We start from the raw sequence: 25,010 nt of genomic DNA, 5'->3' as shown, positions 1-25,010 counted from the left end.
TGTAATTGTATCGTGTTTGTACCATAACTCAATTGTGACGATCAAGAGCAAATGTAGCGTTTTCAATTTTTGCTGTTGAAGACTTCTTGAGAGGTTTGCCTGTACTAGATGATTTGCTAATGCCATGGTTTATCTTGCAGCTGTTCTTCACCTTGGCCTCAAAATGCCATGTAAAAGATTTTTTTAAAGATGCCAATACAATCCGTACAACTCTTGCCTCATTTTCAAATTCAACAAAATCAAACTTCTGAGACACCTTTGTTGCTTATACAGCATAGGAAATGGCAATAAACATCATATTACTCACCTCTCTGCCTGTCACTTATTTAGCTGCTTTGGAGTAGTATAGGCTACAGGTTTTTTATATATACACCGTATATGTATGTACAATTTTTATCTGTGTCATTAACCTCTGTGTTAGAATTTTAATGGGTAGTAAATAAGATGTGCATTATTTGATGTTGACTGAATTTTTACATAATGCAGGTTAATTCAATTCTGTGAGATGTTTATCATTAATGATTTACATTATAATCGAATATTGATTGCTTTTTGGGAATTGCATGATTATAATTAATATTTATGCAAATCATGTGTCATGATTCTGCCTCATCATGTCATGTCTTTCTTGATCTTGGGGCAGAATCATGGCAGGATCCCTTGTTTTATGTGGAGAGAGGCATTTTGGCCCTGTTGTCCTTACATATGCTCTCTCCGGTCCCGTCTCTGTTCCCACCCTTTCGCCTTTCGTTATTGATTGTTAATTAGTTCATGCCCCGCACCTGTTCCTTTTTGATTTAGATCCCTTTATAATGCCCTCGTCTATTGTGCTGTGCTCGTTCGTTGTGCTTGTTTTAAACGTTACATTGTAACCTTGTCTGAATCGTGTGCTCAAACTTCTTGTGGATTACCTTGTCTTGTTGCCGTGTCACCTTAGTCCTGTATTTAGTTCGTGTACGTTTATTTACCCTGTCTCTATTATTTTTTGACCCCTTGTGGGACGTCTTTGTTTTTGCATTTTGTCTCCTTTCGTCTTTCCCATCGTGGGTGTTTTGTTTATTAATAAATGTATTCGCGTTCCCCTTCACCGCTTCCTGCATTTGGGTTCTCTTCCCTGACGATTCGTGACATCATGATCTATATTTTTCAGTTATGTAATATCTTTTCTCTAATATTATTTATTTTTCCACGAATGTTTCGAAGTAGAATATTTCATTGTTTAAGTGCCATCTAATGTGGAAAGAATGTCCAGTGAATCATTGAATATTACTCTGTGTATAACATTTTTGGTCAAAAATGACCTTTTTAAATTCTGCAATGCATGAATAGAGCACAATATATATATTTTAATTATCAACAAAATTGTCAGTTTTGTGTGCAATATGCATCGAACCCCTTGGCCGAGATTACTATACGTGTTGTACAAAATGAATTAAAAAAAAACTTTAACACGAAACCCTTTTATTGCACCAGGGGGCGCCTGGTGGCTCCGAAGTCCTAATTCTCCATTGAGCCACCTTGGAAGTTTATTTTAACGTTTCTATAATAAAATCTATAACGATTACAATTATATTGATTCAAAATACGGAAGCCCGAATTTTGTGAAAATAATAATCGTTTAAAAGCGCCGCCATTATAATGTTATCACAAACGACGATTATTGGTCCATCTTACCTAGTGTTGAGAAAAGTTACAGGTATCACGTGACACGCCGTCTCTCCGCTGTTCCGGAAATGCCAAGGTTACGTTTTGGATCAAAATTAACGGCTGGAAATGACCAATGGATACTTTAGTAGCACAAAAAATAAAAAAGTTTTTTAATATAAGAATATTATAAAGGGAGAACAAGTTAAACAGAAAACCCCATAATAGCCTACTTGGCCAATTAGAAACACCTTCCTGCGTTTTGGGCCACCAATACTCCGCCCACATGCATCTGATTTGCTCCTCTCCCACTTTCTCTATTTCTGATCAATGAGGTATTTTACTTTACACTGTACTCGTGTTACTCGAGTAGGAAGTTACCAGTGTACAGATGAGATGTTTTCTCTCCGGTCCAGTACGTGATCGCCGAAAACGTGCTCCTGAAAATGCTTTAAACGCTGGACGTCAGGTAACACTTCTGATAATGTTATTTATTCAAATAACTGTTAATATATTTAAATTATTGAAACCTCGGATGATGTCGATGTTGGGACTGTCCCGCAAGCACATGAGCTCGTTTAAATTACTTAAATGTATTAAATGACATTTTCCATAATTATTCTCAGTCTTCCATGACATAAGATATAATGTCAGACAGGTGATTATAATGAACGTGTGTATGTTGAATTAATGACATTTTGTTCGTTTTTTCGTAGGGAATGTTTCTCCCTTTGTGAAAGTTAATGGAGCTGTCAGTGCAATGCATTGTGTTCTGTGTGGCGGGGGGGGGGGGCTCGGGGACTATTGTGTGTTTGGTTTGACAAATGTCAGGAGTGACCTGAGTGGGACAAAATATGCTGAAATATGTCTTAAGCTTTAAAAGAGATGTTTTATGTATTGTCTTAAACTGCCTTACTATCTCAAAGCAGAAGAGGTGAGTGGGGTTCCCAAACATGGGGTGTCATGGAAAAATCAAGGAAATTCATTGGTCAAAAGGTGTGGGAACCCGATAGATAGATCTTATAGATAGATACATTTCTATATATCATAAAATGCTTTAAAATCTGTGGGTCCCCCATGGATCCATCTTGGAATCCCCCCCAATTTGAGAACCACTGCTGTAATCTGCAGGGGTGTCTGACTGTGAAAATGAGTGAAATGAGCTTATTAATGGCTTTGAAACCCACGGAAGCTCATTTGCACGTGTGTTTGGAACATTATTGAAGATTTGTATGATGTTTGCACAGCTCCACCTTAACTATTAGCTTAGCTTTACAGCCGGCTTTATTTACACAACAGTAAATTATTACATGCAGTTTTAGAAAGTGCTTGTATCAAACGCCTTATTTGGTTGATGTAGGCCTGGCTATTATGTTGTTAGCTGTTTTATTGGCATGTGTTACTTAGATTGTGTGGTATTGAAATTGCGATGCCGCTCTTTTAACATGTGAGTGTGAAATAGCAATCAGATTTTCTTTTCGAAGTTCCTCAAAGTTTAATAACATTATGACAGAGAGTAAAGCACTTCATGCTGAATGAAAACATATAGAGGAAACTTATTCTTCTGTTTTTGTGATCTTAGAAATGATTCTGTGCTCAAAGAATAGAGATGTTATAAATGTGGTCATGTATATTTACTAGCCTCAGGTGTTGCGTGAAACCCAACTCTGATATTTACTCAGCCATTTCCTCTCGCAGAATGGTGTGCTGGCTTTGGTCCAGCCCCAGATAATGGGTCTGACTGCAGAGGGAGATGAAGTCCAGGTCAAGTGTATGAGTGCAGCATGCAGAAAGTTGTGCAGTGTTGTAGAGTGACATCGATACAAAGTTCTGTCCTGTAGTTACTGTATTAACAACATTTATAACACTTAATCTCTAATCTTCACAGAAGTAATAGTAATTTTATGGTTTTAATGCATTATTTACATGAACAAATATAGAAATATAATTATAGAGAATATTTCATAATACCTAACAACAAAAATGATAATAGTTTAAATCATTTATATCATACAATGATTTTCAGTAAAAAAAACATAATAATTGATTTATAAAATAGTATTATTATTGTTGTTGCACAAGTATTGCACGGACACAAACACTGGCCTATTTTGACAGTGCGGCTTAAAGGATTAGATTTATTTTGTCAGATTTATTTCCTCTGTGTTGGTGGACTTCTAGAATATTCTATTACATCTCAGTCCCCTCTTCTAATGCTTTTTATGATATAAGTTGTTTTTACTCCCAAACCAAACACATACTGTAAAGCTATGTCACATGTTTTACATGTGACATAAGTGAAGGATTGAAAGTAAATGTGAATGTTGCTTGCATGTGAACAATCTTGTTGGATGATCAGGCCAGTGGTTGGTTGGTTACTCATTGGCCAAGGTCTAAAAAAATCATCTACACTGGTTTAAGGGGTTGTGTTCAAGTCCATAACAATAAGTATGAGCAATGTAATTAACACACAAAAAATGAATCATGTGTCCTCTGTCCATTAGCAGTAAATAGCTGCAAGGTCACATTACAGTATGTCACAACACATAGACATGGAATGAGCTTGAGTGCGGCTGTTCATGGGTTTAGGCGTTAAACGTGTTGGGCCTGTTTAAAACAAATGAAATTGTTATTTGAACACATCCCTTAGGTGACATCATGGGACTTGAATTACACTTACCACGTTTACATGGACATCAGTAATCAAATTATTTTCCTTATTCTGAGTAAGCTAATATTACGATGAAGGTGTTTACATAACTGCTTTAAGAATATACCTCTCATGTTCCCGTTTTTACATGTTATACATAGTTCGATTAATGGCATACGTCATTACGTCCCTAAGCGACGCCGTTTGACGTTCCCTCCATTATTTCAAGTATCAACAAATATTTCGTCTTCGCTATGGTACCACACACAGTTTTTTGGTGTTTCATTTATTTTCTACAATTGTTGGCCCGGACCGAAAATGTGCTTTCTTGCTTGAAGCCATGTTGTTTGGCATAATCAAGATGGCTCTCCACTGCCATGCGTCTGCGTAACATGTCACAAAGTACCGCGAAAGTTCCTAGGCGCTATCAAAAAGCTCTGTTTGCATGCTTCATTCCCACTCAGAGTGTTGTCTTAATCGTTTTAATATCGGATTATTGCTGTCCAGTGCAGCTTTCTCGAAGAAGTAGTTTTTCGTCGAATTCAAGGAACAGACCTGTCAAGTGTTTACAGTAAATTAAACCTTCACAACAGCTTAAAAAAATCAATACAACTTAAGCCCAACAGATGCTTGCCCACTAAATGTTTAATGCAGTTTGTTGTAAAGTGTCGTCTTATAAAATGTTGAGCCTTCAACAAAACACAGTTATACAGAATCTTAAGGCAGGCAGGCAGACAGTAACTCTGTTCTATGTATTTTTCCTTCATTATATTTAAGGTTTTTCTTTGTCTATTATTTATTTATGCCTGTCAAAAATCTCCCCTTATAGTACACAATACATCTGGGAGACGTCTATTTGATGTCTGCATTTACGTACATCTGCAAGACATATTGTTTTGGATGGGTTGCTCATCTGCAAAACATCTCTGAGACGTTTCCTGTCAGATGTCATATTAACACCCAGAAGATGTCTGTAAGATGTTAATGATTTAGAATTTATTTAAAGCTGCCTTTCTAAGACGTTTAGCAGATGTTTTCCAGATCTTTAGCAGACCTTTTACAGATGTGCTATCTGGATCGTAACGCTATTTGAGCTTGATTTTGTTAAAATGTAAATAGTGTAATGCCACATTAAGTGTCTGAACATACAGTATTTTACCCTTATGCGATCTTCGTTTGGGGTGTACACCCCAGGCAACAAAATATAATTTTGTAACAAAATAATTGTTTTTTTAAATAAATGTAATCTTACTCTACATTTATATAAAATTTATATACAATAACAAATTTTTATGTAAAATTCACTTTATAAAAGACGCACATTTCTAACATTCGTTCATGGGGATAACATGGATTATTTGACATGGTTTAGTGTAAGATTTTTGCCCATCTTTTGGAAAAATCACTTTTACCAGTAGATTGCTTGAGAGCTCCACTTTTTGAAATGTTATATCAGACCAACTAAAAGATATGTTTTCAGGTTTTTCAGTTGGATTCATATAATGGATTGGATTCATATTATTCATACATATTATGACATATGATAACATAACATAACAATATTTTTCTTGTTTATCAATAATGTTACAATATGATTAGAATCAAACCTGAACAAGGTTTTACAAAGAGAAGAGTTGCCTTCTTTAGAGTTCTCCGAAATGAAAATTCTTGGCCGAAGCCGATTGAAAATGAAACACTTGACCGAAGGGCGAATACCCAACATGGCTTTTCTACAAATTTAATCTAAACAACAGTTACTAACTGTAAGAGAACTGTGAGTGTGTGCTAAATTGTTTTGTCTCATCCTTTTATCTCTCTGTCCCTGTGAGTATGTGTGTGCACGCGTGTGAGCATGATCATTTTGCATTGTGGATCTTTTTTGCATTGTTGGAAGTGTGCCACTTTATTACTGTCAATGTTTGGTCTGCGTTGTTTCCAATTTTGAGGACTAATTTTGTCCATTTTCTAATCTCCAGAGACCCCAAGACCGTGACTTTTCTTTACACACTAACATAAATTCAAGATCAAGAAATCATTCCATTTTTTTATTTGTAGATCTAGAAAGTATTGACCACTTTACAAAGAATCATGCCATTTGGACAAAGAGAACAATTTTGTTTATTATAGCAAACGTCATTTTCGGGTCAAAAAGACCCAGAAGGCCGAGGGTTAAAGCCGTAATATGAACTTTAATAAACAATTACAGTTTTTTACAATTTCCTAAAAAAGTGTTGTTGATTTTTGGACACAACGCGTTTTGCATGTTTCTTGACACATGAGAACCTTTTCAGTTTCACAATAATGCTCAAATTGTTTTTGGAATGTCTGTCTTTTTCTGTGTCAGTTTAAAGTGTGTTCATACAATGTGTGATTTTCTACAAGTGAAAGGAAACACATTAAGACATGCGCATTGGAGGCTCCGCCTACCACATTGTTCACTTGGCTTACAGAACCCATAAACCTGGAATTATTTTTGCTTTAGAAATTGAAGAAAATTATTTCTCTTAGGCTTTTCTGATCCAGTTAAAACCAGCGTAGGAGTGTAGCTGTGTTTTGAAACATGGTTTATAGGTCCATGGTGGTCTTTAGCTGATTTAGATGGTTCACATGCTGGAGGGCTTTGTCAAAAAAAGTCAAGTGACATTCTTTCTTAATACACCCACCCACATGTCATCCTAGGTGTATATGATCTATGATGTTAACTTTACGCCAGTTTTTGACAAATCTTGTTTGCTCACTTATCATCCCTGCAGGTCTTGGAGCTCTAGCCTGTGAGAGAGAGGCCTCTACGGCCAACTTGGGAAGTTCAAGTAAACTCTTACGGCCCTGTCATGGAGGACAAAAGGTCTGTGATTGGCACCCTGCGCCAAAAAGCCAAACTCTTTAGAACTTCACGAGTTGGCAGTATCAAACACCCCAACAAACCAGAGGTGAGGGAGGAGAGTCTGCTGGACCAGCGGATGAGAACGTCTAAAGAAGATGTCCCCCATCATCGGACATCCTCCTCCTTGAGCCACTCCCACCAGCAGCCAGCTAACCTTCGGCCTTCCTCTTTCTGCAAACCGCCAACCCCTCCCAACATGAATGTGCAGAGAAGAGGGGCCGTCACCGGGCATGCTGATTCGCTGAACATGCTGGTGGACTCTAAGGTCTGGCCGTCGCAGGAGTCAGACTCTGATGGTGCACATGAGGAGCAGGACTTCTTTGAGGCTTCAGAAAACATTGAACAGATGCTAAAACTAGGAGACACGCAAGTTCTCTCACCAGAGAGTGTGACTGAGGTAATGTTGATATGAATGAATGATGCCGGAGGAAGGAAGTTTTTAATAGCTCCACTTTTTATTGCAGCTTACTCTTAAGATTGTGTTACACAAACATTTTCTTGTTTGGTATCTGTTATATTTACTTTAGCAAATATACAGTAGTCACTATTATAAACTATAATACTATAGAAAGGTTCAAAAACACCATAGTTTGAAGGAAGTTTACTAAAGTAAATACTAAACTACAGTACTTTCTCAGGTGAGAATAAATTCTGCATTTTATTGCATTAAATCCATCATTACAAGCACTATGGAATAGCCAGTGTTTAGCTTGATCTATCTAAACTATTGCTATTTCAGAGTTCATTTATTTATGTATTGAAGTTTTAAAAATAACAAATGTTACGTGCTTTAAGTAGTCATATTTTATATTAATATTGCCATTTATATTTGCTGTGGTCATTATTATTAGTAGTAGTCATATTTCATATTGATATTGCGATTTTGGTTTAATTGATGTTTATTTTAGTCTAGTTTTGTTTATTTTCAGTTAATACTTAGGCAACATTTTTTTGCTAAGGCAACATGTTTTTTGGGTGTTTAATTTAAGTATTTCAAGTAATATTTAAATCTTCTATAATTATAGGTACACATAATTTATTTGATTTCTTTATCATTTTAAACATAATTATAATAATAATATTGTTGTTGTTAAAAGTAGTCATTTTTTTCAAATGATATGTAAGTCAATATTTAATAGAATTTAAATTAACAGTTATATGTTTAAATGTTTTAGTCGATACGATACGAACACAGGTCTGGACTTTTTACAATTTTGGCATCCCTTATGACAGTGAACCATGGTTTTACTACAGCAACCTTCGTTTAACCAATAGATTTGAAGTAATACAAAGGGTCGACAAAAATAACATGGCTAGTACACTTTTACTATAATAAAACCTATACTATAAAACATAGAACCTTTTAGTATAATAACAACAAAAAGTTAGTTATCCTTAGGGATTATCAACCCAGCTATATTGGTTAAAAGGTTAACATTAAGTTAGCAAATGAAATAGATCTTCTTCTATTTTGTTTACTTACCTTAAGGGAAGAGCATCATGACTCTATTGTGTAATGTACTTCCTCTGAACATCAGTGTCATCGGTACAGGAACTTGCCAAAACATTTCTATGCCAGATAATGTGGTAATCAACATTAAGAGCATGCCGCCGCTTCTCTATTTGCTTAAAATGCAAATGATCGTCCGGGAAGTGTTTTACTACGGTACTGTAATTCCACAAAATGTTAGTACACAGTTATAGATCACATGGTCAGATGAAGATGGATGCTACTGTATGTTTGTCTTCTTTCTGTTGTGTCGGTGATCCTTCTCTTTTATTTTAGCCGTTTTGTTACATTAACAATGTTTTTTTATATGGCCGCTACTTAGTGGACACTATGTGATTGCTACCGTATGTGTTTGGGTGAGTAAACTGTGTTTTCAAGGTGTTTTAGTTGGTTTGTAAGCATAAACCTTTAATCGCTAAACATAGAGAGATTAACTTTAGGTTTGCAGTAAGGAAGAGTAACCCAACTGTGTCCCTCTCAAAACAAATTATACAGCATCTTAAAAGGGTCTTAAAAGCCTTTTTAAGGGTTTTGCAGGTGATGTGTTCTTTATACAGGGCGTATTTGCCCCACCAAAGGTAAAGTAATGTAAAACCAGGACTGCTTTTGCTTTGTTAAGTACGATAAAATACTCCCAAATTCCTCTGTTGTTTGTAATATGACTTTATGAAGATTTCTCTTCCCTGCAGCTAAGGAATTTTTTAATAAAGCTATGTAGACCGGCTGTTCTCAGCATTATGCTTTAATATTAAGAGTGACCATGACCAAGTGTATAGCCGGCAGGTGCAAAAGAAGGAAATAATTCACACCAGTTTTGTAGATTGTGAATTACTGTTTCTGATGACATCCAAATGATCGTTTGTTATGTTTGTTTTTGGGAAACCCAATGCACAGTCGATCAGAAATGGTCCGGAAACGTCCTTCATGCATGACGGCGAGCACAATAATGTAGGTTTCTAATGTGTCTGATATGTGTGTTGTTTTTTATTTGTTGTCCCGTATGAAATGATATGTTAAGCTAATTCTATTTTTCAAATGCCCATGAAATGGATCATACTGTGCATGTCAGTGTCATGTCTTCAGCTGGCATTGAAAGCTCAAGGTTTAATCTTGTTTGAACGCCATACAGAGTGGATGTGCTTTTGAGTGCGTGACAAACATGAGCAAACTCCATAGAGTGCCCTTGATTGTTTTTTTTTACATTTAAGATTACAGATAATTTGTAAAGGAAATATATATAACTGTTTAACGGAAAGTTGATATTTAAAGATACTTTAACTGGTTTTGGTATTAACTTTTTTAGACCTTTAGAAGAAGTTATTGATATTATTTCTATTTTATTTGCAGATTTTGGACATGAGGCAAGAGACACCCGGAGCAGGCGCGAATCAGAGAGAGCCCGAGAGATCGTACCTGCTCACTATATGCCTGAAAGAGGGACGTGGGCTGGTCATAAGAGACCGATGCGGTAGGTGTCGATATGTGTGTATAACCAAACCACACCCTGAAACACAATACACACACATTTGAATGACAATTAAGCGACTGTTTGTTAAGGTGTACCTGCAAGATAAAAATTTCCGGTTCTGTGGTTTGATTCCCATAGGATTGGGTAAACTCATGTATAACTTGAATGTAGTGCTGTCAATCTTGTGTTAAAGCTTCTGTGTGTGCAAGGTGATGTAAAATACTTCCTCCTCTGGGGAAAATGTTTGTAGACTTTCCAGTGTGTTCACACTGCGTCAGATGCGTTTGAGTGGTCTGACTTGCTCATCCAATGATACGAGTTTGGGGCGGGGCTACTTGTTTTTTTTGCATGGCAAAGTCCACTCATCCAGAATGTATGTAAATGAACCTAAATTACTTTTAGTTAAGTTATTAGCAAATATGGAAGTCATGCCACTCTGTGGCAGCTATTTCAGTCATAGCAAGACAACAGTCCTATCTACTTGAATGGGGCGAGACTGACATTTCCAAAAATCACAAATAAATAGCATACTTCTGTACAACAGTTAATCTTGACATCAAAGATTACAGTTGCAGTAAAATAACTTTGTTTAAGGTCACTTCAGCTATTGCACATGCGCACAGGTTCGCAAGAGCCCGTCCCAATGAATGATCAATTTATCGATTGGGTCATTTTATTGGAAGGCAGAACTTTCTTCTATAGGGCGGCCATATTGTGCATTGCATTCCTTCCCATTCATAGTAATGGAAGTGGAGAATATATGTACTGTAAATATATTTTATCTTAGTAGTTAAAAGAACAAAACTTCAACGAAATGGCATTGCTCAAAATTTTAAATGATCAACCTGGCAACCGCATGAAACTACCAATCCAGTGTTTCCAGCACCAACAATACATGAAGAACAATGTTGGAGTTCGATTTGTATTTGTTTTGCTTTATCTCTGCATTAACATTGTCTTCATAGTTTAACCAACATTCCTCAAAGCACATTGAAACCTGTCTGAGGTCACACCCTTTCAGAGACAGGACACACCTATACTCCCAGATCATTCATTTCCATTTTATGTCTCGTCTGAAACATGTGAAAACACACAGGAGATCAGCAGACAGATGCAAACTTGGATATGTGTCTGTATTGCGTACTACGTATCAGTACCAATCCAATTGAACAAACACCCTTCCTGTTTATCAGTCTGTGTATTTTTTGACTGTAATTTGCGGTCAATTGTTTAGGTTTCAGACCTATTTTGTGTCAATTTCATAGGAATGTTTTTCCTTGAAAGAGTTTCAAAAGGGTACAGCTAAATATGAAGAGTTTGGTTCCAAATTGAGATAACTCCATTTAAGAAGAAACATGTTATTCATATTTTTTATTGTGCGTTTCAATTAATATCAATCAAACTGCAGTTGTTTTGATTTGAGCCATAATATCTACAAAAATAAAGCTAGCTAATACATAGATACACAATTAAAACATGATAACATAATAAAAAACTGAATTTTGAAACCAAACTCTTCATATGAAGAACTGACTTTTTGATGATTGCTTGCTTTGCGTGTCTTTGATATCAAAGATCAACCTGAGGTTTTACAGTGTGTTTGCATATAACAGTCCATGTTTTCCACACACGCCTTTATTGGCGATGATTCATTTAAATATCATGTTGGCGTTTTAAGTATGAATGATAAGAAATCAATGAGGGACTATTAAGAACACAACTCTGAATTAAAACTAAATGCTGCCCCCTACTGGTTCAAACGTTTTTTTATTATTCAGGGCCAAAAAGACCGGTTTGGGCAGTTGACACAATTCTCTGTCAGGGGAATTTAAAGTATTTCAGTGGCAGTCCAAATATTTTGGGGTCAGTTGAAACAGTCCTTTAACGGGGGCAGTTGTTGAAAACTTTGAGTCAGGAAACATGCTGGTTTGCTGTCATGAATTGATCTTGATCTGAGGTGTCAACCACATCCTCATCGGAGGATTAACCCACACAAGTGACTAAACTGAGTTTGCTGCATGTCTGCGGTGCCTCAATGAAACGGATCTGATTGAACATGCACCTGTTTGCATGTATGTGCAGGTCACAGAATGGTTATCAATGAAGTGGAGATTTAGATTTCTGAGACCGCCAAAACTCAGATTTTTATTGCATTAAAATCTGGAACTGTATTAGATGATATGTCTAGGAAACTAGACACTGACTTTAGCAAACCAAAGATGTAATTTCCTGTTGTATGGTTTGTTATATTCTCAAGTTCTCATTGGACAACAGAATGGCTGGTGGCACATTGCCTATGCCACAAACCCTTTTGATTAGTCAACTGCAAATGTTAATAAATGTTTTATTTATTTTTACCTTATGAAAAAGACAATAATCACATCATTTACAGAACAATATTAAATTACGTTTAAAGAAGTCACTAAATAGCTGTTATTTCATTTCAGGCACAAGCGATCCGTATGTGAAATTCAAACTGGATGGGAAAACCCTTTATAAAAGTAAAGTGGTGTATAAGAATCTGAATCCGGTCTGGAATGAATCCTTCTCTTTCCCAGTCCGCAAGCTAGACCAGAAACTCTTCATCAAGGTACAGATTTACTCTGACACTTCAACGGGTGATTCTCACGAAATCTTGGTTTCTTATAAACACTCGCATCTTTTTATTTCATCTTAGTCTTAGTTTTGAGTTTCACGTACACATGACAGCATTATCAAAACTGTCTGCATTTACACGGATCCAGGAAAACTGATAAAAACGCTGCAGTATGCACGCCAGGCCAGTGGATGGGGATGTTGTTGTGTGAAGAAAACGGACATACACATGCACAGTTATAAGGCAAATTTGCTTTTTAATACCGTTGGTCGACGTAAATGTGTGTTTAAAGTCTGGCGAATGATAGTATTGTGTCTCCCTGCTGGTCTTATTGGTGCAGGAAATCCACATTTTGCTTTAGCATTTCGTTTCCATATAAACAGCAAGATGGATCTTTCCGATGATGATGACATCACGCGCATGTGTGTTACTCGCTCAGTCACGCGAGTATAGCAAAAACAAATGTCGGCTTCCCGTACTGTGAGTTCTCACTGCTTGACTATCTATTAAAGTTTCCCCAGCAAAATGTGCTACTTCCCCACTATTAACATTCCCCAGGCTTTAAACATACATACATCGACCAACGGTATTAAAAAGCACTTTTGCCCTATACCTGTGCATGTGTATGTGCCAAGGCATGTCCTGTTTCTTTACACAACCATATCGCCATCCACTGGCCTTGAGTGCATACTACAGCGTTATTTTCAGTTATTTACACCTGGATCCGTGTAAATCCAGACAGTTTTGATAACGCTATAATGTGTACCTGAAACTTTTCAAATACGCAAAGGAAAAACTTTTCAACGTGTAGACGTGGCCTTAATCACTTTTATATTGTTCCCCTTAGGGGCAATTTTTACTCTGCAGCATGGAGTCAACACACACCTAATACAAGACCAAATACACAGTAAATTCACAAAAAAATAAATATTATAAACACATATTTTCCTATTTGCGTTGATCAAGCTTATGCCACTAGGTTCAAATGAGAATTTGAATCTGTTGGTCTTGGCTATGTGAACTCTATACAAAGATCCAGAAGGAAGTGTCTGAAATGCATTATGGAGAGAATGAGAGCTATTCGATATTATGTAACTCGGTTTCTTGAACAGCTACCTGTTGTACAAGTCAGACAGCCCCGTCATTTTCACACCCACTACTTTACTACAGTTATTCACGACTTTAACCAATGCATTTTTTTGCTTGAGCTTCAAGGCAGCAAACCAACAATGTAATGAAAAAGTTCAAATCGATTCAATATGTGCTTTATAAAAAACAATCATCAATGTCCTGTCGATATTAAACTCGGCTAGCTTCCGAAAACGATAAAGCATCTGTTGGCCTATTTTCTATCCCAAGTTTAATTTGTTGTCTATTATTGCGCCTACGTATTTATAACTTTCAACCAACTCAATTTGATGATTATCTGTGCGAGACACTGCAGTCTGATTATGACGAAAGTCAATACATATGTCATTAGTTTTCTCTGCATTCAAAATCATCCCAGCATCCTGAAAAATAATCAATAATAGGAGCGTGGTCCCCTTCCTTTCCGACCAACAAACTAACTTTCACTGTCTCGTCAGCAAACTTCGAAATGTGCCGATTTTCAAACTGACTACGACACTTGTTAGTGTAAAGGATGTATAGGAGAGGAGAAAGTACACATCCCTGAGGGGAGCCCACAGTTGTAACAATAGGACTAGATCCTTACCCTCTGTTACCTATTTGTATTTGTAATATCCAAGCGAACATACTAGCATACACGCCAAAATCCAATCGAAGCTTATTAACCAACAAGTCTGGTGGATCGTATTAAATGCAGACGAAAAGTCCCCAAATAAAAGTCTTTCATGGCAACAATTTATTAAAATGTCAAACAAAAACCCTTGATTGGGGAACAAACATGATAACAAAAGACTTTTCAAAAAGGCAAACAAAAACTTCCCACTAGAGGGCAAAACAAGAACTAAAGCAAAAACAAACAAACCTCACTATATGGGACAAGGCACGGACGAGGCAAGATCAAGATAATCTGGACAGGGACAAAACACGAACTGGTACGAAGAACGAACCAACAAGGGACAAAGAGAAGCTGGGACTACAAAAAGGGAACACTAACGAGGGAAGTTAACAAGGGGAAGGTGAGGAGAATCAAACACTAACGGGAAGATTGTGGGGCAGGTGAGAGGAATGAAACACTAATGGGACAATGGCGGTGAAACAAGGGGGCAAAGTACGAGACAAGACACGTGGCGCAATGTGATTACAAACAGCCAATTGTCTCCACACAAGACATAGCACACACACAAGACATGGTACTGTCATGACCCTGTCCTCAACACTCAAAATTTCCGGACAAGAGGGACAGGATCATGACAATAATAATTTCCAAAAAGTTTCCAAAGTTTTGGTACATACCGAAGTTCCAAAGACCAATTAAAAATGTAGGTACTGTCCACACTAAGTTTGTATTAAACTATCCCATACTGAGCCCATACAATTGGTTCTTAATTCAAACTCAACTTTATCCTTATAATTCCTTTTTTGCCTCTTGATTTTAAGTCTTATCTGTTTTTGAACATTGCTTACTTCATCCAAATCCCCCCTTTGAGCTGTTTTTTTTTCTTGCTTAGCAAGCACTTACAGTAAGTTGCTTACTCACCCAAGGCTTACAATGAGTCAACACAATGAGTCACCCAAGAACTAACAACATCATTAAGATCATCAATGTCCACTGATGACTCTATAAACACATTCCATATAGTACAGTCACAACATCTTTTTAGCTCATTAATCGCATCATCGGACCAAGATTTCACAGTTTTTGTTTGAGCTTCTCCCCTCTTCAGTTCAGTCTTGTAACATGGAATGAGATGAACACAATCATGATCTGACATGTTCAATGGCGGTAGTAGGGTGGCTTTGTATGGTCCTTTAATCACGCATTTCATTAAAAACAAGTAAGGACATGTTTAAAAGCATTCACATTAAAACGTGATTTACACAATTTTGATCATTTTTTAAACAAAAAAAGGCCTTAAAAGTTCTGTTACCATTTAAAACAGTCAATACCATTGAATGTTTGCCAAAAACGTGAAGCCATGATGCATACGCAAGTTATTACGTTTATCAATCATACATAACAAGACATTAATACTAATAAAGCATATTTTAAAGGGATACTCATCATTTACTCACCCTTAGATTGTTTCAAACCAGTATACATTTCTTTGTTTTGCTGTACACATAGGAAGAAATTTGGAAGAATGTCAGATCTCATCCACCATTTACTGATATAGTAGGGAAAATAAATATTATGGGAGTCAGTGGGGGATGAGATTTTTCATTCTTCCAAATATTGTCCTGTGTGTTTAGCAGAACAAATACATTTATACAGGTGTGGAACAATCTGGGGGTTCAAATGCGGAAAACTACCTGCATATGTTATGACAATTAGTCGTTTACACAGCGTGACATGAGAAGGTTAAGCTTTTAATCTTCTTTAAAAAAAGTAAAACCAAACTTTATCTTTGTTTGTCATATGGAGAATGAGATATCCTGGACACTTTTATTCATTTTCCATGAATTTTCTGTCAATGGTTTTGGTCATTTGAGAACATCTAGAAGAACATGTAATCTTATTTTATTGTTTTTTTTATGAATATTTAATTTTAACTAATTGCATTTAGACAAATTATGACACGTCACGGTAGTGAGAATTTCAGCAGAAAAAGCAAATATATGAATTAATTCATTCATGTTAATATTATGCTTTGTGCAAGGTAGAGAACACCATTATGTGTATTATGATAATTTTTTGTGTTTTATAATTCAAATCTTACTGCCATGATGTTGTAGTGGTTTCGTGAGAATGACCCCTATGACACATGATGTTAAAAAGATGTATAAATATATGAACATATAATATGAGTACACTCATTCATTCATCAATCATTCAGGTTTACGATCGAGATTTGACCACGGATGATTTCATGGGCTCCTGTGCTTTTGTCCTCAGTGAACTTGAACTTGAAAAGTAAGTCGAATTATGTTTTCTTGATATTATACCTTGAGTTTAGTTTCTCATGTTTTTTTTGTCTGGAACGTTGAAACAGGACTAGTGAAATGGTGTTGCCATTGGATGACCCTAACAGCCTGGAGGACGATATGGGTGTGATAGTCATCGACATCTGTTTATCCGTGCGAGACAGCAGGAACAAAAAACATGTATGAAAAAACTTTTTTTTTCTCTGCAACCGCTACTAACTCTACTAACTGCTGTTTTGCTGCTTATGTCTTAACATTTTGTTTTTATTGTGAAGAGGTTTGTCCCGAAGAAAAAAGGAAGTTTTACGGTGAGGATTTGTTTTAGAATAGCACGAATGCCCCTAATCTCTTACAAATCGTCTGATTATTAAAGAGTAAGTAGCATATGATTTTTAAGGTCCTACTTTGGTTTATGGATTGTCCAACAACAACTTTATGTACATAGAAGGTGAATAAACACTATTATTTCGAATAATAGGTCATTATTCTAACCTTAGTTCTTGACTGACTGTAGTCTGCTGTGATTGGTCAAACGTGTTTGTAACGAGCAAGGCGGGACTAGAGCGAGTGATGATATTGAGTGTCAGCTGCACGTTGCACGGGTATCGGATTTTACTTTCGTTTTGTGGTTTGTTTATTTTTTATAAAAAATTGTGTCGCAGATGGAACGCCTACCATTATTGCTGGATTACGGTTTACAGGTTATATACAGTGTATGGATAGAAAACAGCATGAAATGTAATTTTCATGATCTAATGCTACTTACTCTTTAACTTGAAATTGATATCCCCAAATTTTTTAAGCTTTGCTTTTTTTGCATTAGCTCTGAATCAAGCATTTTTTTCTCGCCTTGATTTTTTGTATGAGGTGCATTTTGTCATTTGCATTTTGTTATCCGGAGCCACCGGTGTCCGGTGTAATATCGCTTCTCAATATGTGTGTTGTTTCTCAGGGAAGTACACCAGAACACCACAGACGTCTCACAGAGTCCATGAAGAAAAGCCAGCTATGGACTGGAGTCTTCACCATCACTCTCGTGGAGGGTCGGGACTTTCCTTTGGACGGACAGGCCGACGTGTTTGTACGCTTCAAACTGGGGGATCAGAAGTATAAAAGCAAGGTATGGAGGACCATTAATGGTCATCAAAAGTTTGTTCTGTTATAACATAATATCAATGCTTTTTTATGCTTCCACTCTCATAGAGTCAAATTAAGAAGGTGAAGCCACAGTGGAGAGAGAGGTTCGACTTCAGCCAGTTCCCAGATGGATCAAACATTCTAGAGATCGAAGTCATGGGAAAAGGGGGACGGAAATATGAGGAATGTTATGGACAGTGAGTCTGAGGTTTTGTGAATGACTTTACAGAGGAAATTGTATATGTTATGTTATACAATGCAAACATTTTAGTGTCCTAAAGGGACAGTTCACCCAATATTGAAAATTCTGTCATCATTAACTCACCTTCGAGTTGTTCCAAATCTGTATAAATTTATTTTAACAAAACAGTCCTTGGACCCCATTGACTCCCACGGTAGGAAAAGGACTTTGAAGACAAAAGAAGATATTTTGAAGAATGTAGGACAGCAAACAGTTCTGTGGCACTTATGACCACCATTGTCATTTTTCCTACTATTGGAGTCAATGGGGGGCAACATCTGTTTGGTTATAGGCATTCTTACAAATATCTTTCCTTGTGTTCAACCAAACATTTATACAGGTTTTGAACAAGTAGAGAGTGAATAATTCATGACAGAATATTTATTTTGGGTGAACTATCCCTTTACATTTATAAGTAAATTCAGATTCTACCTAATATGTTACATTTTTGGCAGTGGTGAGTTGTTGTAGCTTTTAACATTTAAAAAGTTGAAATTTAAGGCATAGATTTTTTTACAATATAATGTATGTATCATAAGATAAGCGGCATATTTTTACTTTTTATCATTAGAAGTTAATGACACAATTTTCTTTACATTTGAACATTTGACAGTCTTGACTAACAGTGCATTTAAACTCTACATTTTATCAGGATGCTAGTTTATGAATGAAGTTATGTAACACATTTCAGGTGTGAGGTCCTCTTGTCTGGGTTGCCGTTGAATGAGTCCACTCTTTTCACACCGGAGCTGGATTCTTGTCGAGGGAAAGTTGTGTTTCTCGTGACGCCCACACCCTGCACTGGTGTTTCCATCACAGACCTCGTAGCTCCACCTCTGGAGGAACCTCACGAGAGAGAAAACATGCGCTTCAAATACGTAGGTGTACATCCATCGATGTGTAATTTAGAATGCAGGTCCACCATCTTGAAAAGGTCAACTTTTCAGATGCTGTCCCACGGTCAATGAGTTTTACATAATACAACATTGCGCAGCCTTTGGTTGTCAAAACCACCAGATATACATTTTAGAAGAAATGAGATACTCTTTTACAGTTGAGAATGTCTCTGTTTTTGTTTTTAGATACATCAACTCAATATCGCAGGTTTTTAAACAAAGTTTACTGTTAATGTCAAGTTATCTAACGCATTCATCATGTTGTGTAACATCACGTAACATTTGATATTCATGAGCTTACTTCTTTACAAAAGCATTTATTTTTTCGTCTCAGCAGAGTTTAAGGAACTGCTTTAAGGACAAGAGAGATGTTGGCTTCCTTCAGGTCAAAGTGATCAAGGCCTGTGACCTCATGGCTGCTGATCTGAATGGTGATTGGCTAATTTTATGTAAAGTTTTAAAGGGAAAGTTCACCCAAATTAAAAACAAAATAATTTATTCACCCCCATGTTCCTTACAACATGAGTATATGAATGTTTCTTCTGTGAAACACAAAAGAAGAGATTTTGAGTAGTTTTCTGTCCATACAGAGAAAATCAATGGGGCTCAGTGTCGTTTGCTTACCAACATTCTTCAAAATATCTTCTTTCGTGTTCTACAGAAGAAAGAAAGTCATACAGGTTTGAAATGAGGGGTTAATGATGAAATAATTCTTATTTTTGAGCGAACTGTCCCTTCATTTGTGAATTGTAAATGCAAATGAAGGTTGTCAGTGATTTTTACTGGTGTTCCTTGTGTCATTAGGAAAGAGCGATCCGTTTTGTGTCCTTGAATTGGGAAACAACCGACTCCAGACTCACACTATCTACAAAACCCTCAACCCGGAGTGGAATAAAGTCTTCACTTTGTTAGTATCTGTATTACTTTTTTAGTACATTAATATTGTTGATATTAAACTAAATATGCTCATCGTTCTGTTTGTTTCCTGAGCAGTCCAGTGAAGGACGTTCATGAAGTTCTGGAAATAACTGTGTTCGATGAGGATGGAGACAAAGCTCCTGATTTCTTAGGGAAGGTGGCCATTCCTTTACTCTCGGTGAGTGTACAGTAGAACATTTACATTTGTCTTACCACGAAGAGCAATGATGAAGTTACTTGGTTGCTATAAACCAATTTATTTATAATCATTTATTCTGCAACAGGTACATAATGGCCAGCAAGTGGCTTGTCCTCTGAGAAAAGAGAATTTGGGAGGACAATCCAAAGGAACAATATTACTGGAGCTTGAAGTTATCTATAATTCTGTAAGTGTGGGCTAAGCACAACAGACTCCTGTTTCAATCTATATTAATATAGTTTATATAATATTATAATTGAATACGCTACTTACAGTATATTTGTGATATGTTTCATCATTTATATTTTGGCTCTATAACCCATTGTCTAGGTCAAAGCAAGCATCAGGACGTTCATGCCTAGAGAACAAAAGTTCATTGAGGACAATGCCAAGTTTTCTAAGAAGGTACGAGGTTCACTTGTGTTTATATTGTGTAGTATAATATAGTACAGTATGCTACCATGCAAGGTCAAAGCACAGTAACATAAATTCTAAAAATCTTTGTGTGTCCTGTAAAATGTGTTTTATATTCTTTACAGCTGTGTTGTTTGTCAAATCTCATGTGTAATTGGCTTTCGATAAAAGTGTCTGCTTAAAGACTTAATGTAAATGGGATATCAACAGGTTCTTGCCAGGAATGTTATTCGCGTGAGGAACCTCTATCGAGCCGTGTGCCGCGTGAACCAGTTCATCAAAAGTTGTTTTCAGTGGGAAAGTCTTCAGAGGAGTATTATAGCATTTCTGGTGAGACAAATCTTTCAACAATACATTCTCCATCTCAGGACGTGTGTTTAAAGTCCAGAAAAAGTGCTTTATGTTCATTTCAGAGTCAAAGGTGCCGCAAAAAGTTAGAATTTTCTATTGGCTATTTATGTTTACATTTACATTTTGTCATTTGGCTGACGTTTTTATCCAAAGCGACTTACAAATGAAGGATAACAATGGAAGAAATCCGTGCAAAAAAAGGGCATACTGTTACGCCAGTGGTTCTCAAACTTTTTCGTTGTAAGCCCCCCTTTGTGTAGGGTGTATCGCTTCATGGCCCCCCAAATAACTCAAACATGATCATAAACATAGAATTTTAATGAAACCAAAAATATTTAATTATACAGTGCTGGAACATCAATTATTTTGGTTGGTGGTCTTATTTTTCTGACGTTTGATTTAATTTTTTTATAATACATTTCATAAAATGCCCCCTGGATCCATCTTAGCGCTCCCTAGGGGACCATGGCCCCCCGTTTGAGAACCACTGTAGACCCTACACACATATACATATAGCACATCATTTTTTTTGAAAGGAATAGAAGAGCAAAGAAGAGAATATAGTTAGTATTATTGTGTCAGGTGTTAACGAAAGAGATGTGTCTTAAGCCAATTCTTAAAGATGGCTAAAGAATTTGCTGTTCTTGTTTGAGTAAGTTTTTAGATTTTGCTTTAAAACTTAGATTTTAGATCAAGATTTAATTTGTGACAATGCTGCATTAAGTATCATACAGTGGTAATAAACTCAATGCCCAGTGTAATTTTTTGTTTTATAATTAACTATACATTTTATATTTCACCTCATGTCAAGTTATCGTCATAATTCATAATTTTGTATTTCCAATTTTCCGCCCTCTTTCTGGCCATCTGAATGAAAATGTACTTTTATACCAGGGCTGTTCAATTATGACAAAAAACATAATCACGATTATTTTGGCCAATATTGAGATCCCGATTATTTAACACAATTACTCATTAACTTTTAAAACAACATAGAACATAATTAACTTTGCTTTTAAATTGAGAATTCAACTGAAGAATAACTGTAAAGAAATAGCACAGCTGAACCACTGTAAAGGAATGGGGCGCTGTGGTTTTAAACCACAAAAGAGAGGATCCTTACAAAATTGAATGTGTCACAATAATCCTTATACCTCGATTATTTCGTTTTTGCATCTGATGAAATATGCTGGGTTTCCCAAAAACTTCGCATAAATACGTCGTTCTTAAGAATATATCGCTACCACTCTTTAGGTATAACTTAAGGATGACGTAGCGTTATTCTCGGGCGTCTCGGGAAACTTAATCTTCATTGAGTCTAAATGTTGTCTCCCGCAGGTCTTTATTCTTACTGTGTGGTATTGGGATTTCTACATGTTGCCTCTGTTCTTGGTTTTACTCATCGCGTGGAACTATCTTCAGATTGCCTCCGAGAGAGTCAGCAGGGACCTGGTGAGCGAACTACCCTCAGTAGAGACTTACATAATCAACTTTTTGGAAGAAAATCCCCATTTGCAATGAGCGTTCTTCAGACATTTTGGTATCTGGTATCTGTCAACTTGAATGATATTCAATCAGGCGTTTTTTTTGGCAGGATACCATGGAGATGAATGAAGAAGAAGATGAAGATGAGAAGGTTAAACATGCTTTTTTTCCTCACTGTTCCAAGATCGTGCTTGTTAAAGAAGTCCACAGTTTCATTCGTATTTGAAACCAAGTGAAGATTTTGTCTTTTCTTTTCTTTTCTTTTTGCTGCTGTAGGAGTCCGAAAAGAAAGGGATAATGGAGAAAATTTACATGGTACAGGAGATTGTCATTACGGTCCAGAACCTTTTGGAGGAGATTGCGTGCTTTGGGGAAAGAATAAAGAAGTGTGTGTTCTGTTCACCTTTTCACTCGAGATGTATTTCACCATATTTCACAATGATTTTAAATGACTTCTTTTTAATAATGAAACTTGGTGTCTATGGTAATGCACTGATATTCTGAAATAGTTAAACGCTAAGTAAACTAGTTTTTATGCTAGAAGTTTTCATAAGAATGAATGAATAAAGGACATTCTCTAATAAATGTGATGTATCTTCTTCTTTCCTCCTCAGTACGTTCAACTGGTCAGTGCCATTCTTGTCTAATCTGGCCTTCCTGGTTCTCATCATTGCCACAGTCATCACATATTTTATTCCAGTTCGGTACATTGTTTTATTATGGGGTAAGACATCCAATACTATATTATTTTGCACCTTAGAGAAAATGAAAAAGCAAATAATTTTTTGTCACAAAAAAGGGTTAAGATACGCAAACCCAAAACATAGCCAGGTGCACGATAAAAAAATACACATAAAATATTACAAAAATATCTGCACATCTTTCGTGTATTATTTTCTTTTTTTATTAGTAAAGCAATTGCAGTTTATTTTATGGTGTCTGGGAGTGTGAAGAGAGGATTTCAATGTCTGGTGTTATGTTTTTTTTAGGTATACATAAATTCACAAAGAAACTGCGCAACCCGTACGCAATTGATAACAATGAGGTGGTGGATTTTCTCTCCAGAGTGCCTTCAGATGTCCAAATGGTAATAAGCGAAGAATTTTTTGATGTTGATATTTAAATACTAAAATCAAGTTTGTTATAATTGTCTTGAATGTTTTCATCATTGTCTCACTTGATATCAATATATTTTAAGGTACATAATTTTTCAACCTCACGTAACATGTAAAAGTCAAAATTTGACTCTACATAACTTTGTCAGACACATTGGTTTATTGTGTGTGAAGCACTGAGGCGCCATTTTGGAGGTATCGCTGCATTGAGGACTGAACTGAAAGTATTCTAACGTTACCAATAAACCTCATTTTGTTTCCTAGTGGTGAAGCTTTCGGCTGTTTCTATCATGTGTCTTAGTATTACAACATATTACACAACAATAACATACCATTTTATCTCTAAAATGATGCAAAATTGAATGAAGATAGAAAATAAACATTTGATACCTTACAAATGGCGGCGATACCCATAATGCACTTCGAGTGTGACGTCACCTGACAAGGAACGATACTGTACATAAGACTGATCGCCCCCTCTTGGTGGCCAGCCGCTTTGTTAAAGTCACTTGACCAGATTCATTGTAATAAGCATGATGAAAACATTCAAACGAACGTGCATTTCAATGAAAGCATTTTGATCATCTTGAATAAATCTTTACAGGCGCAGTACACAGAGCTCAGCAGCTGTAGCTTTCACAGACCTTACAGGAGAAGAAAAGCCCACCATAAAGACCCCTGAGAATATTTGTGTGAAGAACATTTGGAGGCGCATTGACACACAATACAGACTTTACTTTATAAAGCAGATTGCAGGTGATCTGTATATTTTAATGCAAATGTGTTTGTTTCTATGTGGGTGAAATGAAATCCTTTGTGCTGGAGGTCTGTACATCATAAGAACATGATACCGGATTTTATTGAATGAACCTACACACAGATAAACAATAAGACTTCTTACTGTACATCTCCGGTCAGCTTGTCACAGTCAGGGGTGGAGCAACGTACAGTAACTCTCTCATGAACTGAATTGATCTTGAAAGTTCTACACGAGCTTCCGTCAATAGTCTAATATAAATTCTGCAGTCACTCATGCCGTTAGTGTACAATTTTATACACATTTGTCAGACGTGTACAATAGGTTTTGTAAAGAATAATATGTTTTGTATTATTTTTGTGTATACGATTTTCAACTGTATTTTTTGTAAAGACATACTTTGGGCCTATTTAATTTTTAATTATTTGTAAAAAAAAAAAAAATGTTTATGATAAACATATCCTTGAGCTTGAATGCATGAAAAGTGCCTTTGACAAAAACAATATTACAGAAATTATAAGTGAATCTATTTTGTGCAATAATAAAATTCTGAATAGATTGTTTTTTCTAGATACGAATCAATTTTTACAGGATTAAATGTATGTCCTGTGTGCTACTGATTTACTTCTGTTCTTTACTTCCAGTTGTATGCAAAAAACGTATGCCACAGATATTATCTGAATATTTTATAGGAT

General features: G+C 36.2%; 1 protein-coding gene across 5 annotated transcripts; it reads left to right on the top strand.

Annotated features, from left to right (window-relative positions):
• The first annotated feature begins 1,982 nt into the window (after positions 1-1,982).
• mctp2b (multiple C2 domains, transmembrane 2b) lies at positions 1,983-24,885 on the top strand. 5 transcript variants are annotated; one of them, XM_056749486.1, is made up of 22 exons: positions 1,983-2,113; positions 7,048-7,575; positions 9,583-9,636; positions 10,036-10,156; positions 12,604-12,746; positions 16,715-16,791; positions 16,871-16,982; positions 17,755-17,922; positions 18,006-18,136; positions 18,872-19,058; positions 19,414-19,507; positions 19,881-19,983; positions 20,070-20,172; positions 20,279-20,380; positions 20,524-20,598; positions 20,818-20,937; positions 22,297-22,410; positions 22,553-22,594; positions 22,720-22,829; positions 23,058-23,167; positions 23,433-23,530; positions 24,163-24,885. In XM_056749486.1, the coding sequence occupies exons 2-22, from the start codon at positions 7,126-7,128 to the stop codon at positions 24,238-24,240; spliced, it is 2,592 nt and encodes an 863-aa protein (XP_056605464.1). In that variant the 5' UTR covers positions 1,983-2,113; positions 7,048-7,125; the 3' UTR covers positions 24,241-24,885. The 5 variants fall into 5 exon arrangements, with proteins under 5 accessions (XP_056605464.1, XP_056605463.1, XP_056605465.1 ...); XM_056749485.1 differs by having other exon boundaries at positions 19,411-19,507; XM_056749487.1 differs by lacking the exon at positions 9,583-9,636 and having other exon boundaries at positions 19,411-19,507.
• Positions 24,886-25,010: the final 125 nt, after the last annotated feature.

This window comes from Triplophysa dalaica, chromosome 1, assembly GCF_015846415.1.
Source record: "Triplophysa dalaica isolate WHDGS20190420 chromosome 1, ASM1584641v1, whole genome shotgun sequence".
Taxonomy (NCBI): domain Eukaryota; kingdom Metazoa; phylum Chordata; class Actinopteri; order Cypriniformes; family Nemacheilidae; genus Triplophysa; species Triplophysa dalaica.
This window is presented reverse-complemented; position numbering and strand designations above follow the sequence as displayed.